The 19170-nt window shown below is 40.0% G+C and overlaps 1 protein-coding gene across 2 annotated transcripts in view; it reads right to left on the minus strand.

Annotated features, from left to right (window-relative positions):
- LOC139471395 (neprilysin-1-like) overlaps positions 1 to 18170 on the minus strand; it is a 173705-nt gene extending 155535 nt beyond the window's left edge. Inside the window, exon 1 of one of the 2 annotated variants that reach the window (XM_071253762.1) lies at positions 18114 to 18170. In XM_071253762.1, coding sequence (XP_071109863.1) covers positions 18114 to 18138 — 25 coding nt within the window. In that variant the 5' untranslated portion in view covers positions 18139 to 18170. Of the gene's footprint in view, positions 1 to 10455; positions 10539 to 18113 lie in introns of those variants that run through there. The other variant, XM_071253759.1, reaches the window with a different exon arrangement.
- Positions 18171 to 19170: the final 1000 nt, after the last annotated feature.

The raw sequence follows: 19170 nt of genomic DNA on the forward strand, positions 1-19170 counted from the left end.
GTTTCTCCTCCATCAATGATGACATTTCATGGTGCACAGTTTATATTGCCTGGCTTCAGCATCTGACTGTTATTAAAGTGAGTGAGTGAGTGAGTGAGTGAGTGAGTGAGTGAGTGAGTGAGTATGGTTTTATGCCGCTTTTAGCAATATTCCAGCAATATCACGTTAGTGGACACCAGAAATGGGCTTCACACACTGTACCCATGTCGGGAATCAAACCCGGGTCTTCGGTGTGTCGAGCGAACCCTTTAACTACTAGGCTACCCGACCACCCCCGACTGTTATTAAACTAGTATGTCGTTCAATAAATATTACTGAGCCCGACCTGGAGTTGTTAAATCTATCCTGGAGAACTCTTTTGAATGTATCTCGCTCAGAGTAGTATTAGGAACTTTGCATTTGTAATTGTAAAATTCTGCCATTAACAATATCAGGCCAAAGATTTCTATCTGAAATAAAAATATTGCTGAGTGTGGTGTTAAACAAACAAACAATATAATATGTCTTGTAATAACTTCTAGAATGTTTGGACATGAGTACAATCCCAAAATAGATGAGGAATTTATTATTGGCGGCAACCTTAATTTTGACTAAGATCACCTTAGCGCTAAGATCAGCATTTACAATGGTACACATGGCCCTCATGGCCCTGCTCCAGTACGATGCTTCCCTGCATGAAGATTGGAGGATATCTTCATAGAAGGTCTCATCAGGGGAACTCTGAGCAAACTTTGATCACCATGAAGGATACATGGGTTTAAGAGCCAGTCAAATCTAGTGAATGAGTGAGTAAAGGTTTTGGCCACTTTTAGCAATAGACACCACACATTGTACTCATGCAGGGAATCGAACACGGGTCTTCTGCGTGCCGAGCAAACACTTTAACCACTAGGCTACCCCACCGCCCAATCAAATCTAAGCTTTCTATAACAATTAATTTTCATCTCTTTAACCACCTTGATTCAGAAAATTTCTATCTTAGCAAAAGAAAACACCACAGAACACAAATATACTCTCATTTGTACATCCCTCTGGGAGTGGATGCCATGTCACTCTGAATTAACAGGATGAATGAAATGTCAACGATAACAGTATAGCTTTTTTTTTTTGCATTCAGAATCCTCTGATTATATTCATATTCGAGATACAGATATTTTATTCTTTACTTTTTCTTCCCCCATTTACCCTTCTGAATCTGTGAGCGCCTCCATGGTCTAGTGGTAGAGCATCCGCCCGGAGAGTGGAAGGTCCGGGGTTCGATCCCCGGCCGCGTCATACCAAAAGACGTTAAAAGATGGTACTTGTTGTTATCCTGTCTGGTGCTCGGCATTAAGGGGCTAAAACAAGGACTGGTCGGCTCGGAGTCAGTATACTGTGTCTAAGTGGGGTATTCATGTTAAACTGCGGCATGGTATGTAAGTGAGCTAGCACTATAAATCGGCATCAGTCCGGACTAGTACAAGCAGCTACACATACATGCGTACGCTATATAAGTGCAATAATCTTGGACGCGACGTTAAACCCAATTTCACCTCACCTCTGAATCTAAGGCTGCATTATATTTATTGCTGGATTTTCATTCATATTTCCAAAATTCTTTCAGTAAGGAGGGTTGGGATGAAAGCCTAGTTAGCAATCTATTTAGGCCGAAGCCTTGAGATGAGGACCACGCAATATAATAACGATGGCTTTATAAATGATTTCCTCCTTAATAAGAAGTTACAACCGATTTTCAGACAAATTCCGTTGTGTCTTAGTCGTGAATTTGTTAACAGAATTCAAGGTCCTAAGTATGGGATGCGAGGTTTGGATGTGTGAGAGCTTGTCACTATCACCTGGTAGCCAAAACAATCCTAAGCGATACTGACAGCCCCATGAAAGTAATGGTTCTTCAGAAATCCAATTAAATTACGCAGTTAAGCAGAATTCTGGGATTAAGTCAAAGGAGAAGCATAGGAGCTTCATTTCGGAAACATTACCGTTCCCGTGGGAGATGCGGAGGTCCGAAAGTCATAAAGGCGCTCATCTCCTAATTATGTTTTTGCGGGTATTTTCATACGTTTTAAATTGCATAATGTTGGAGATTGAATTATGTGGCAACTTTGTAACACATTGTTAAAACCCGGTGGTAGATTGCCTGCTTTTTCTGTAGAGTTTGTGTGACTTTCGTCCTCTGCATGATACATGTAGGAAGACCTGATGCTTTTGTTCAAGGAAACCACTTGGTTGAAATAGCCTAGATATTGATCACATATTGTTTGTGGAGTGACATTGTTAAAAAAATGTACAGTAATTAGAACAGGTTAGTTCACAAAAATGAGAGGAAAAGACATTAAAATGTACGAAATGGTAAAATTTGTCATTGAACACAAAAAGATGGAACAAATTGCTCCATTAATGTTACTGGCTGTTTCTCTGCATTTGTTGATGGAAGAGGACATGCTACCAAACTATGGCGCCAGGCGCCTTCTCTCATCCTTATTTCCTTCTGTCATGATAAAGTTTGATAAATGATAAATTATTGAGTCAGTGTGGTTTTATGCCTTCTTTAACAATATGTCTATGTCATCTCAGCTTAATATGTGAGGAAATCCCAAAGTGAGGTAGTTTGGGAGGAGTTCACTCACTCACTCACTCACTCACTCACTCACTCATGCCATCTTCTTCACTCACTCACTCCATCTTCACTCACTCACTCACTCACTCCATCTTCTTCACTCACTCACTCCATCTTCACTCACTCACTCACTCACTCACTCACTCACTGTGTTGTTCCAACTGTAAGCAGTTCCCGCACATGTGACAGAACACTTCAGTGCTGATCACTTTTGATTTCAATTCACAAGAGATGTGAGTTTCTAACCAAAATAGAGATGTCCAGGTAATTTGTGTAATGCTACTGACTGCCTGCCTCCCTTCCTCCTTCCCTCACTCACTCACTCACTCACTCACTCACTCACTCACTCACTCACTCACTCACTCACTCACTCACTCTTAACTGCTTAACTGATGTTGATTGGAGATAACTTACAAACAAAATGGTAGTTTAAATGAAGCTGCTGGCTGTTTGCTTCACAGAAGTAAGAGCTAACTGTAATGATGATGGAGTTCTGGACTTGTTGACTTCCCTGAATGCATGTGTCATAACCCAGCAGCATATGCTCATTATATCAATCACCAGCTTGCCTCAGTTCTACACAGGCAACCATGATATGGGTAGAATATTGCTGAATGGGCATAAATATTTTGTGTCACAATAACCTGGCAGTGATGGATGTTGCTCATACCATCAACCACTGGTTTGTCTGAGACATGGTAGCTGGAATATTGCTGAGTTGGCATAAAACAACTAACATGATTGTGTCACAATGAACTGGCAGTAATGGATGTTGTTCATACCATCAACCACTGGTTTGTTTGAGACATGATATAGCAGGAATATTGCTGAGTTAACATAAAACAACTAACATGATTGGGGGCGGTCGGGTAGCCTAGTGGTTAAAGCGTTCGCTCGTCACGCCGAAGACCTGGGTTCGATTCCCGACATGGGTACAATGTGTGAAGCCCATTTCTGGTGTCCCCCGCTGTGATATTGCTGGAATATTGCTAAAAGCGGTGTAAAACCATACTCACTCACTCACGAACATGATTGTGTCACAATAATCAGCCAGTGATGGATGTTGTTCGTACCATCAACCACTGGTTTGTCTGGGAGACCGTGGATTATATACAGGCCGCCATGATATTGCTAGAATATTGCTAAGCTGGCATAAAATAACAAACATGATTCACCAAGAAGTTTCATCGCTAAAGATCCACATTTGGAAGCAGGTGAGGCCAAGTTCTGGTTGTGACCAGATTGAACTGCCTGCAGGTCAGTGGACCACGGAAAGATGGACCTAAACATAAATCTCATCCTGATGTCCCTCTGTCAGACTGCTCACTCCACGTCCAACAAGAGACATTAGGCCAATTAGGCAGACCTGAGAAACATCTTGTACCATTAGCAGTCATTGGTGAATCTGACAAGCCACCTGAGACCGCTGCTTCTCAGCCACTGCCGTCATGTCATCGCATTGTAGTTCAACTTGATCTTTTAGTAAAGTTCACATGCTGGCCTGTATCAACATACTGCACAATCCTGCCTCTTTGATTGACAAAAAACTCCCTCTTACAAGTTAGAGTTGAGGAATGTAGGCTTCCTTTGAAGAGCTGTCGCCAGAAAGGTCAGCTTCCATGCTGGATTGTATTGTTTTTACGGATTGTTTGCAATTGTTGCATGAGATTATACTGTTTTTGAGGGATCAGTGTGTTTTCTTATTTTGTTCAATTGTGTCACATCTGATTGTTCTGTCGTGACACATCAATATGTTAGCTTACCTGGCTGACCTTTCTGATCCAATATACTATTAACATTGTTATACTTGGTATCATATTTGATTGTTAATAACTGTCACATTATGGTATGCTATGATGTCACATCAACTTTTATGGTGTGACATCTAAATTGTTAATAATTTTTCTGATTTTTCTCTGATATCACATGATTGTTCTATGGTGTCACATCTGATTGTTCTATAGCATCATATCTGATTGTTCTATGATGTCATTGTTCTCTCATATCACATGATTGCTCTATGTTGTCACATCTGATTATTCTCTCAAATCACATCTGATTGTTCTCTGATATCACATCTGATTGTTCTCTGATATTACATCTGATTGTTCTATGGTGTCACATCTGATTGTTCTATAGTGTCACATCAGATTGTTCTCTCATATCACATGTGGTGTCACATCTGATTGTTCTATAGCATCATATCTGATTGTTCTATGATGTCATTGTTCTCTCATATCACATGATTGCTCTATGTTGTCACATCTGATTATTCTCTCAAATCACATCTGATTGTTCTCTGATATCACATCTGATTGTTCTCTGATATTACATCTGATTGTTCTATAGTGTCACATCTGATTGTTCTCTCATATCACATGATTGCTCTATGTTATCAGATCTGATTGTTCTATAGACACATCTGATTGTTCTATGGTGTAACATTTGATTGTTCTTTGGTGTCACATCTGATTGTTCTATCATGTCACATCTGATTGTTCTATTGTGTCACATCGGATTGTAAAACTTAATTTCATGGTGATGGGATGGTAGAGATTGAGGATCTGTAAGCAACTGTCAAATAGTATTTTGTGCCAAAATGGTAAAAATGTTATGTTTACATCAAATAATGCCTATGGCATTCCACAACCTTCGCAATAAGCACATCCAGTGATGACCATCTCCTGGTGATACTCTTCATGATGATCCTGAATAAATCTCATTACCTGAATATAGTGTTACAGCATTACATTTGACAAGCATAAGCCTGCAAATAGACACTAGGATTCCCATAGGGTTCAGACAGGGAGCCATTAAGCAGATTACCAGCAGGAATGTTTCGTGATATATTGAATAAAGTGGCAATTTAAGCCCAATTTTTGCAGTATCATTTCTGTCCTAGATCAAGAGCAAACTCTGTCATAAACAGATGCCTCAAACATGATTCATGATTAACATTTCAATAACTGTCGGGACCCAAGGGAGGGGTATGGCCTGGAACATTTCTTAGAGGGTTTTTTTTACCACCACTTCTTCAAAACGTATGAAACATTTTCTCTGAAGGAATATTTTTCTTCAGGACATTCAGTATCACAATTGAACAATCTTGTACATTCAATTTTTTTCTCTGGAAAGAGAAGCTGAACATTTTTGTTATTTCAACATCCATCATGTCCAGCATTGTTTCATTTGAAAAAGTTGTTTTGGGTTAGAGACATTTTGGGGGATATTTCTAAGATAGTAGATCCATGTTTGATCTCACTCACTCACTCACTCACTCACTCACTCACCCACTCAGAAAACTGACCATGTACTAACTAACAAAACAATGGTATTCCTGGGCAATATCTATCGCTTGTCCCCAGGCTTAGTGTGAGAGTCGACTGCTGAGGATTGTCACAGGGTGTAACCTATCTCATTGTGTGTCATAATATTTGAGTCAGTGAGTGAGTGAGTATGGTTTTACGCCGCATTTAGCAATATTCCAGCAATATCACGGCGGGGGACACCAGAAATGGGCTTCACACATTGTACCCATGTCGGGAATCTAACCCGGATCTTCGGCGGGACGAGCGAACGCTTTAACCACTAGGCTACGCGACCGCCTCTCATACTATTTGATGTTTAGACACCACCTCTGTGTTCTAGTGGATACAGCGTCACGGAGAATGGAAGATTGGTGGTTCAATCCCCTGTCCAGGTCAAACCAATAAATAAAAGCAACAAAACCCTTTCCACATTCATAAGAAATCCCTGTCAAAAACAGACATAAAAGTATTGTACTTCTTGTTACCCTGCCTGGTGTAGGCATTAAGGGGATAAAATACAGAATGGTCGGCTCGGAGTCAGTATACTGTGTCTGAGTTTGGTATTCATGTTAAACTGCGGCATGGTATCTCAGTGGGTTAGCACAGAATTAAAGTACTCACGGAAATGAAAAAACCCTGTTTTTTCGAACTCAGATCTTAAATAAATGCGGTTAATATACAAAATATGTAAATATTCAAACAACTAAATTAGTACTAATCGGGCCGTGGCACAAATACAGCGTATCAAATGTTTTCATGCCTTTTTACAAGTAAAAGTGTGTAAAAATGTGAATAAAACAGACTATTGTGAAACAGGGCATAACCAGGTGTACGTAGATCAAGGTGACCTATGACACCTTGACGACAGGTGAGAATAGGTGCATAATGCCTATGGTCTGTTTCTGCTATGTCAGTTTGGACTTAGTTTTATTTTTGAATGTTGAAAGTGCCGACAAATTACCTCCTGTAAAGTACATTTTGTATTGTTCACTGAGATCAAACTAGCAAATCCAGACTAGTACTTTTCGAGTTGTTTTGTTATTTCGTATTTACAGCTACGCAACACTTTGTGTCGATTTTTAAAATGGCGAAAAACATTTTTTTTCATTTCCGTGAGTACTTTAGTCCAGACCATACAAGCAGCCACACTCAAACAATTTGGATTAATATATACTACTCAAACTAACTTTAAGACCAACAGAGTTTTTCATATGACTTTAGCCATGGCTGGAGGGTATAGCATCACACAGTCTTCCAATTGTAGGTGTTCCTTGACTTGTTTTGAGTAGTATATTTCAAATATTTATTAACAGAATTCATCTTGTCTATAAAAAACGGAACTGCTTCCGTGGTCTAGAGAGAGAGCGGAAGGCCCGGGGTTCAATCCCCGGCCACGTCATACCAAAAGACGTTAAAAGATGGTACTTGTTGTTACCCTGTCTGGCGCTCAGCATTTAAGGGGCTAAAACAAGGACTGGTCGGCTCGGAGTCAGTATACTGTGTCTGAGTGGGGTATTCATGTTAAACTGCGGCATGGTATCTCAGTATGCTAGCACTATAAATCGGCATCAATCCGGACTAGCTATAGTACAAGCAGCCACACACACACGTGCATGCATGTCGCTATATAAGTGCAATAATCTTGGACGCGATGTTAAACCCCATTTCACCTCACCTATAAAAAACGGAAATTCGTGACCTGTTACGCTCAACGTTTCGGTAGTCCCTTTATATAACCAGCAGTGTAGGCAGCCATATATTTGTAAACACCGAGATCACTGTCTTAAAATGAGTTAGCATGTGCCAAGGATGTGTTCTCTTAGGGCTGTCTGCAGTATTGGTTTCTGTCTATTGTCGTACCTGCTGTCTTCAGACTGAAGAAATGCAAGTCACCTTCAGGTATTTGTTTGTTAGCTTGTTTTTCACACTCAGCAATATTCCAGCCATCGTACCTTGCCATGTAGATACTGTAAATTATTAAATTAACGCATCACCAAATTAATATGAGTGTTAAAACCTGGCCTAAAATGCATCCAGGGTCTTTTCCTTGTTATAATATTATAAGTTGTAGTATTATCACGAGGGGTACATGAGGTTTTGTGCATTCCACGTTAGGTTTAAAACCCCATGTACTCTGAGTGATCCTGCTACAACGAATTTATCAAACCGGCATGTTTTAACTTGACATTGTAAAAGAATTAAAACAAATTCAAAGTGATAGAAAACAGCTGTTCCATTGAGTGGGCATAAACAACAGCTGTTTCAGCTGTTTCTTTTTGTATGAGTCAGGACATTTAGATAAACATGTGTCATGAAATGTTTAACTTTCATGGAGAAAATATCCTAAAATGTTAAAAACTATTTGCCTATTTATCCTCCATGTTTGGTCATCGAAGCCCTACGCAGAGCTAGCGATATTCAGTCACTTTGATGTGTAAAGCTATCTTGTAATTCACCTTACTGTCGCAGTTGTAGTAGTATATATATATACTTATGCAGAACAATGCGTAAATCACTCCAAAAAGGCTTGCATTAGGCCTGTCTGTCCTTATTTCAGAATAAGTGCGTTTGTTTACAAACAAGAGAAAAGTCTGGTCACGTGATAAGCCAACACCCGTGATCTGGTCACTGGAGCAGAAATGGAATAAGACGAGCAGATCAGATTATGCTCGGGTGTTATTGTTGATTGTTTACAAACAAAGCTTCATGCCGATTGTTTACAAACAAAGCTTCATGCCGATTGTTTACAAACAAAGCTTTATGCCGATTGTTTACAAACAAAACTTCATGCCGAATGTTTACAAACAAAGCTTCATGCCGATTGTTTACAAACAAAGCTTCATGCCGATTGTTTACAAACAAAGCTTCATGCCAATTGTTTACAAACAAAGCTTCATGCCGATTGTTTACAAACAAAGCTTCATGCCGAATGTTTACAAACAAAGCTTCATGCCGATTGTTTACAAACAAAGCTTCATGCCGATTGTCTACAAAGCTTCATGCCAATTGTTTACAAACAAAGCTTCATCCCGATTGTCTACAAACAAAGCTTCATGCCGATTGTCTACAAACAAAGCTTCAAGCCGATTGTTTACAAACAAAGCTTCATGCCGATTGTTTACAAACAAAGCTTCATGCCGACTGTTCACAAACAAAGCTTCATGCCGACTGTTTACAAACAAAGCTCCATGCCGATTGTCTACAAACAAAGATTCAGAACAGTCAGCGCACTGTCTCTTTAAGTGTCTCTGGTTACAGCTGGAGTATTGCGAAAAAATTAATTTGTTCAAAATCCGGATTTTTTTATAGGTCTGATTAAATTGGTATTTGTTTTGAAGTCCTCCTTTTCTTAATTTCACAGATATTTTAACATCATATTTAAAATTTCTTTGTGAAATTATGCATTAAACGGTCTTCCTCCATAGTGGTAATGTTATGAGTGGAATACAAAACCTCTACACAAACGTAGTATTAGTTACGACTACCGTATATCGCTGTGTATAAGGCAGGTTTTTTGTACCTAGAAATAGGGGTTTTCGTGTGTGTGTGTGTGTGTGTGTGTGTGTGTGTGTGTGTGTGTGTGTGTGTGTGTGTGTGTTTGTGTGTCTTATCGTCAGTTGAAGAGTTTTAATGTTTTTTCCCCAACACAAAGACGTTACTGTGAGCATGTAACACTGGAAATACCATGTCAACAAATCCGTACTGAAGTACGCAAACTAATCATGTAATTACACAGTATAGTTATAAAATGAGTTCATTATATATCTGGACTGATGTTTGAAATCTATTTTATTAATTTTATTGAAAACTTCATTCAATACTGTTTATATTCATCTTAGCGAAGTGAAGTGATCGGAAGATCGCACAACTCACCGAAGGCTTGTATAGAGGGGTCGCCTTATACATGGGGTCGCTTTATAGATGGCGATATACGATATATTATTTTGATTTAGGATATTGTAGTTCCCATTTGGTCATTTCGACTGACATTTGCTGCAGCTTTGGCGTTGAATATCGTCCTCTGTGCAGGTCTGGTATATGCGGGGAGGTCGGGTAGCCTAGTGGTTAAAGCGTTCGCTCGTCACGCCGAAGACCCGGGTTCGATTCCCGACATGGGTACAATGTGTGAAGCCCATTTCTGGTGTCCCCCGCCCTGATATTGCTGGAATATTGCTAAAAGCGGAGTAAAACCATACTCACTCACTCTGGTATATGCCTACACAGGTGTTAAACCTTGAATCATGGTGTGCATCTGGAGATCATATCTCATAGCTTTGCTCTGCTCTGTTAAATTAATCGGCCCTGTTCAGTTCTTGTGTGACAATTCCGACCACACACTTCCCACCCTCTGACATCAACCGCATTACCTTGCATCCAATGATCACCTAACATTCTGGCAGAGACACTGAAGATCCTTCCCAGGAAACACAACAACGACCGATGGGAAGACAGAGTTATAAGCAATTAGCACCGCAACCCAAACAAATGACATACCCAGACATGAGAAGATGCATATATACAGGCACCTACCAGAGTGCAGCTCGTGCAGCTCGTCCACTGCTACCAGAGCGGTTGGTGTCTTCACCATGAGGCTGTGCTCTCGACACTTCCAGGGGCAATCTGCTCTCAAGCATTACAATCATGTCCACAGGAACGTCAAGTGTTAAATTTGTCCGCCACTCACTTTCCTCACGATACAAGTAATGCAATTACAGAATTAATCTCAGGAGAGCTGGCTTTATCCTTGACTCTCTATACTCTTCGGTTTTCTAAAGGCAAGAAGCTCATCTAGAAACCGGCGCTATTAAGGAACCATCTTCTTCCTCAAGTCCTCAAATCAATGAACGCCCCTATCTAATGAAGCTCGAACAAAGTACAAAGATCCTTAAAGATCAAGAAATAGGTATGTGCTAAATTGGCCCTTTTCAGTCAACGTCTCAGTAGTGGTGAAATAAAAGCGCAATTTCGGCCAACATAACGGCCTTATCATGAGCACTTGTGGTCGTTTCGGCCATATTCTGCCCTGTGAGTGCTATACGGCGCTATATTACATGACTAGTTGCAATATAACTTAATGGGGCTGTGTGATATACAGGAATTCCTTGGCGCCAATGGAAATGGTCAAAGGGATGGTATGCATGGATTAGGAACATCTGCATTTTGACAAGGAACCATTTTATCATCCTATTCAAAGGATTTCCTGAGGTTTTTTACCTCATAGCTGTGTGGGGTACAGAAGAAATATTCATGGCAACTGCACAGGGACTATGAACATTCTTCAGATACTTCATTTTTACCTCTTAGCACTTGGCTATTATGACTACATCATGGCATGTTTTAGCATATTTATTCACTGATAGAATCACTGATACTTATGCCATGAGATTGGAAAATACTTGACTCTGATTCGTCAGAGGTTTCAAATCAACATAAATACCTCTGATTGAAACTACTACCTTTGGCGCTTCACCATGGAGGATGATATTTATAGAAAAGCACATCATTCTCAGTCATTGTCAACAGGCATTTTGAAACTGTATTTACAATTTTAGGTTATCAAAGCAGTTACTACAAAACTCGAGTATGTTTGTCAATATATTTACGGCAAATAACATGTTAGAAACTGTTTGAAAGAATGTAATTCAAATGTTAGTTATATAACATATTCCTGACAACTGTACAGTGTGAGCTAATTAAGTTTAAACTGTACATGAGTTGTCAGGAAAACACTGTCTTTAGTGTCCATACTTGATATATAACATATTCCACACAACTGTAAAGCGTGAGCTAATTAAGTTTAAACTGTACATGAGTTGTAAGGAAAACACTGTCTTTAGTGTCCATACTTGATATATAACATATTCCTCACAACTGTACAGTGTGAGCTAATTAAGTTTAAACTGTACATGAGTTGTCAGGAAAAAACTGTCTTTAGTGTCCATACTTGATATATAACATATTCCGCACAACTGTACAGTGTGAGCTAATAAGTTTAGACTGTACATGAGTTGTCAGGGTAACACTGTCTTTAGTGTCCATACTTGATATATAACATATTCCACACAACTGTATAGCGTGAGCTAATTAAGTTTAAACTGTACATGAGTTGTCAGGGTAACACTGTCTTTAGTGTCCATACTTGATATATAACATATTCCACACAACTGTATAGCGTGAGCTAATTAAGTTTAAACTGTACATGAGTTGTCAGGGTAACACTGTCTTTTGTGTCCATACTTGATATATAACATATTCCACACAACTGTACAGTGTGAGCTAATTAAGTTTAAACTGTACATGAGTTGTCAGGAAAACACTGTCTTTAGTGTCCATACTTGATATATAACATATTCCACTCAACTGTACAGTGTGAGCTAATTAAGTTTAAACTGTACATGAGTTGTAAGGAAAACACTGTCTTTAGTGTCCATACTTGATATATAACATATTCCACACAACTGTATAGCGTGAGCTAATTAAGTTTAAACTGTACATGAGTTGTAAGGAAAACACTGTCTTTAGTGTCCCTACTTGATACTTGTCCAGATACTCATAGGTAACGAAGTGTCACATACTTGTTTATTGTTACCAATTCCCTAAACTGTTCTTTGTGAAAGTATTTATTTAAAGCAATGACTTTTATGAGCTATAAATAAATTGCAAGTGATTCTATGCCATTTGATCGGCAAACCAAGCAAAACCTTTTGGCATTGATGTCTCCATAAATGGAAAAAACATAGGACACGCCCACTGATGATCTACTGTTTCCTGATTGGCTGATAGTAGAATTGGTGAGGCTTGTGAGAGACTGAATGATGTCTATTTGTGGACTTAGCCTCATTTTATTTGATTTATGGAAACATTAACGCAAACAAAATTGCTTGGTTAGCCAATCAAATGCCATGGTATCTCTTGTAATGTGAATGAGTGAGTGAGTATGGTTTTACGCTGCTTTGAGCAATATTCCAGCAATATCACGGCGGGGGACACCAGAAATGGGCTCCACACGTATCCAAGTCGGGAATCGAACCCGGGTTTTTGGCGTGACGAGTGAATGCTTTAACCACAAGGCTACTCTTGTAATGTATTTGATAGAGATTACAATCAAGAGCATTTTATTACCTGGATTGCAGTATGAGTTACTTATTATGATAATTTAACAAGGCTCTCTACTGTCTTACAGTAGAGATTTGTTACAGTGTATCAATTAACATGATGATATATAACAGCGACAATTTTTTTTCCATAATTACCGTATTAGACGTAATAAGCTCCCAGTGCTCCCTGAAAACTTAGAAATAAGGGTCTCTTATTAGAACATTATTTTGGTGAAAAAAACAGCGTTGAAAGATAAATTTTGCGGTTTATGCTGACAGCCTGAAATGTTTATATACGACAGTTATTTTTTTCCAGAATTTAATTGCCCATAATTAAGGGTGCATATAACACACGAGTGCATATTTTACGCGAATAAATAAGTCTTGTGTACATTGATCAATTGGAAGGGGTGCTAATTGGGATTGTTCACTTGCCAATATATTAGCAAATATCGCCGTAGGCGCTTTTTAGAGCGGGGTGCTTATTACGTCGAATATAGTACAGGAAATCTCTGCTGAAATCAGTCCACTGTACAATTGCAACTATATCATCGGCATGTGGTTATGAATCACTAATAAACAGTGGTGACACCAACTGATGTCGAAAAGGTAAGCATATCCTGCTCCACCCATGAAACCCATCACAAACACATGCAAGGAAAGTCAAGTGTTGACCTGAAAAGTCATGGGAACATATGGTTCAGGTCAAGATGGTGAATTGCAAGAGACATTATGTTCTCAGATGCCTCAAACTTGGGAATGTCCCAACATTGACCATGCCCATATTTGGAAGTGTTTCATGAGATAAGGGAGATAACTTTAGTAGCTTTTTTGAGTGGAAGCCCATGTGGCTCCTGAAACAATATATATTTTGGTAAAAGTAATTAAGTAGAAGTTTTTTTATCCATTTTGTTGTCTGGCAGTTGTCATTAAATTGTCATTATCAATTTGTTACATTATGCAATTAGTACATTGTCATCAAATTGTCATTATCAATTTGTTACATTATGCAATTAGTACATTGTCATTAAATTGTCATTATCAATTTATTACATCATGCAATTAGTACATTTTCATCAAATTGTCATTATCAATTTGTTATATTATGCAATGAGTACATTGTCATCAAATTGTCATTATCAATTTGTTACATTATGCAATTAGTACATTGTCATCAAATTGTCATTATCAATTTGTTACATTATGCAACGAGTACATTGTCATCAAATTGTCATTGTCAGTATCAATATCATTATCACATTGTCACATTATCTGTCATGTTCATTGTAATTATCACATTTTCATTATCATTTTCACAATACTATTATCATCACATTGCCACATTATCAATGTTATGTTCATTACCATTGTCACATTACCATTGTCATTATTCTCATTCATTCTTATCAACCCACTAAACCCTAATACCCAACTAGACCTTAATACCCATCTAAACCCTAATACCCATCTAAACCCTAATACCCAACTAAACCCTAATACCCATCTAAATGCTAATACCCAACTAAACCCTAATACCCGACTAAACCTTAATACCCAACTAAACCCTAATACCCAACTAAACCCTAATACCCGACTAGACCTTAATACCCATCTAAACCCTAATACCCATTTAAACCCTAATACCCATCTAAACCTTAATACCCAACTAGACCTTAATACCCATCTAAACCCTAATACCCATCTAAACCCTAATACCCATCTAAACCCTAATACCCAACTAAACCCTAATACCCATCTAAACCCTAATACCCATCTAGACCCTAATACCCATCTAAACCCTAATACCCATCTAAACCCTAATACCCAACTAGACCCTAATACCCATCTAAATGCTAATACCCAACTAAACCCTAATACCCGACTAAACCTTAATACCCAACTAAACCCTAATACCCAACTAAACCCTAATACCCGACTAGACCTTAATACCCATCTAAACCCTAATACCCATTTAAACCCTAATACCCATCTAAACCTTAATACACATCTAAACCCTAATACCCATCTAAACCCTAATACCCATCTAAACCCTAATACCCAACTAGACCCTAATACCCATCTAAACCCTAATACCCAACTAGACCCTAATACCCAACTATACCCTAATACCCATCTAAACCCTAATACCCAACTACACCCTAATACCCGACTAGACCCTAATACCCATCTAAACCCTAATACCCATCTAAACCCTAATACCCGACTAGACCCTAATACCCATCTAAACCCTAATACCCATCTGAACCCTAATACCCAACTACACCCTAATACCCGACTAGACCCTAATACCCAACTACACCCTAATACCCAACTAGACCTTAATACCCAACTAGACCCTAATATCTGATGAGACCCTAATACCGGACTAGACCCTTATACCTGACTAGGCCATCATCGCATCAGCTCTTATGAAAATGTTTTCAAGCAAATGGACTACAGAAGCATTCTTTTAACCATTCTTAAACCAGAGAGATGAATTAGTGCAAGGGAGCATTTGATGTGAAGTTTTGAGAGACATATAACAGATTTAAAGGTGAATTTGAATGTTACAGTCTACAGATATAAATGAAAGACTTGATGAATTTGATTTGAAAAAAACAAAACCATTTGCCTTGTGGTAAAGAAGTGATGCTGTCGGCATGAAGTATCTTTATGAGCTGCTGGAAGTACCAGTAGATAAAAATGAATATTTTATCAGCTGTCATGCTCACAGCCCCAAAACAAGCTGCTCTGGAAATATGTTTTCATGTTTATTTTGAATGATACTTGAGAATGTTTTAGGAACTATCTTGACATTTTGAATGATAAAACAAACTCTTGATAAAGAATATTGTAGCCATGTGCTACAAACAGCGTAACGTTCGATATTCCATGTCATGCTTGAACAAGGTGACTGGAGGGGATTGGGTGGGTACAGTGTGTGACTGGAAGGGATTGGGTGGGTACAGTGTGTGACTGGAGGGGATTGGGTGGGTACAGTGTGTGTGACTGGACGGGATTGGGTGGATACAGTGTTTGACTGGAGGGGATTGGGTGGGTACAGTGTGTGACTGGAGGGGATTGGGTGGATACAGTGTGTGTGACTGGAAGGGATTGGGTGGATACAGTGTGTGTGACTGGAGGGGATTGGGTGGGTACAGTGTGTGACTGGAGGGGATTGGGTGGGTACAATGTGTGTGACTGGAGGGGATTGGGTGGGTACAGTGTGTGACTGGAGGGTATTGGGTGGATACAGTGTGTGTGACTGGAGGGGATTGGGTGGATACAGTGTGTGACTGGAGGGGATTGGGTGGATACAGTGTGTGTGACTGGAGGGGATTGGGTGGATACAGTGTGTGTGACTGGAGGGGATTGGGTGGGTACAGTGTGTGACTGGAGGGGATTGGGTGGATACAGTGTGTGTGACTGGAGGGGATTGGGTGCGTACAGTGTGTGACTGGAGGGGATTGGGTGGATACAGTGTGTGACTGGAGGGGATTGGGTGGATACAGTGTGTGACTGGAGGGGATTGGGTGGGTACAGTGTGTGACTGGAGGGGATTGGGTGGATACAGTGTGTGACTGGAGGGGATTGGGTGTGTACAGTGTGTGACTGGAGGGGATTGGGTGGATACAGTGTGTGTGACTGGAGGGGATTGGGTGGATACAGTGTGTGTGACTGGAGGGGATTGGGTGGATACAGTGTGTGTAACTGGAGGGGATTGGGTGGATACAGTGTGTGACTGGAGGGGATTGGGTGGATACAGTGTGTGTGACTGGAGGGGATTGGGTGGATACAGTGTGTGTAACTGGAGGGGATTGGGTGGATACAGTGTGTGACTGGAGGGGATTGGGTGGATACAGTGTGTGTGACTGGAGGGGATTGGGTGGGTACAGTGTGTGACTGGAGGGGATTGGGTGGATACAGTGTGTGTGACTGGAGGGGATTGGGTGGGTACAGTGTGTGACTGGAGGGGATTGGGTGGATACAGTGTGTGACTGGAGGGGATTGGGTGTGTACAGTGTGTGACTGGAGGGGATTGGGTGGATACAGTGTGTGTGACTGGAGGGGATTGGCTATCAATGTCAAACTGTGGCATGGTATCTCATTGGGCTAGTACTAAAAAAACAATATCAGTCCACACATACACACACAGACACAGACACACACAGACAGACACACACACACTAACATACACACACACTAACACACATATAAACTAACACACATACACACTAACAAACTAACACACACACAGCCACACACACTAACACACATTAACACACTAACACACATATATACTAACACACACACAGCCACACACACTAACACACACACACACAGCCACACACACTAACACACATTAACACACTAACACACATATATACTAACACACACACACACAGCCACACACACTAACACACACAAACACACACACACAGAGCCACACACACTAATACATACACTAACACACACACAGCCACACACACTAATACACACACACTCACAAACACACACACATATATAAAAAGCTGTCATAAAGGTGTGCTATGATAGAATTCATCCAGCTATTCAAACTAACACACATACACAGTAACAAACTAACACACACACAAATACACACACTAACACTAACACTTACACAGCCACACACACACACTTACACAGCCACACACACACTTACACAGCCACACACTTACACAGCCACACACACACTTACACACACACACACACACACACACACACACACACACACACACACACACACACACACACACACACACACACACACACACACACACACACACACACACACACACTCACACACACACACACACACTCACACACACACTAACTCACACTAACGCACACACACACTAACACACACACTAACACACACACATATATAAAAAGCCGTCATAAAGGTGTGCTATGACAGAATTCATCCAGCTATGAAATTCCCCAACACTCTCCTGCTTAATAACCATATGTCAACTGCCTGTATAGTAAATACTTTACACAACCAAATTTCACATAGGACCACTAACTTTACACAATCTAAACAAGCATCTGATAAGTCGTCCCACATACCTGGGCGTGTCGTAAACACATTCATATCACAATGAGAACTGGCATCACCATCTCCGCTACCAAATTGGTCCACTTCCAGGTCTTTCATGGCATCAAATGCTGCACAATTTTTACCCAATAAAAATCAATGACATGCTCTTGGCGGAAGGTCCTCAATAAGTCTGTGAGTAAGAGAGTTAAAGGATACTGCTCCGAAGTCCAGTTTCAGCGACAACCCCCACTCTGGTACACGATTGCACGAAAAGGAGATTACATTTTTCGTCCAAGGAAATAAGTGAATTTTTTCTGTGGTTGTACGACATCAAAGCTTGGCGTCAATGGCTTAACAGCAGAAATGTAATTGAAAGACCAAGAGGCAATTGACCGTTTTTCGAAAGGTTCGATCGCAGACTTATCGAATCATCGAGTCGGATGTTTTTATAGGCAAGAAGGGTTCCTTGCATTAAAGTTCTTTCTGCTTCAGTAAAGGAAAATTTCGCTTGTCTGGCTTCACATAAAGCTTCATTTGGCTTTACTAGTGAAGCGAAGAGTCTTGCATCCAGAGGCTCCCAAGCTTTTAACATACATACTCAAATTATCCACTAGAAACACAACACTGGTGTTTCACGACTGCGTGATGATATAAACACTAATGTGTGCATGTAACGTGGTAATTAAGTTCACGTACTATCAACTTTGAAGTGAGAAATAATATTGTGACATGCTGTATCCAGTTGCTTATTATATTTCAAATGGATATCAGCTAAATATGGACTGTTTTTCAGTAATTGATATTTTATTTCTGAGTCCGTGTTACAGATAAGACCAGACTCCCGGGGTAGTGGCCAGCCCATGTTAGTGTGTGAGTGAGTGAGTTGGGTTTAGCGCTGCTTACAACAGTATTCCAGTTATATCACGGCGTGTCAGCTTAATGTGGAAGGAAAGCCTGAAGTGATGTAGGTCTCAGATGTTTACCACTTCGGTGAAACCCAAGAGCACGGGTATGCTGCTGACAAACCTAGAAACATAATCGGGGTGAACTGGGATTCGAACCCACAATCGTAGGTTTCTGGCGTGC

The sequence above is a fragment of the Haliotis cracherodii genome, unplaced genomic scaffold, assembly GCF_022045235.1.
Source record: "Haliotis cracherodii isolate W230 unplaced genomic scaffold, xgHalCrac1.p SCAF_22, whole genome shotgun sequence".
Taxonomy (NCBI): Eukaryota; Metazoa; Mollusca; class Gastropoda; order Lepetellida; family Haliotidae; genus Haliotis; species Haliotis cracherodii.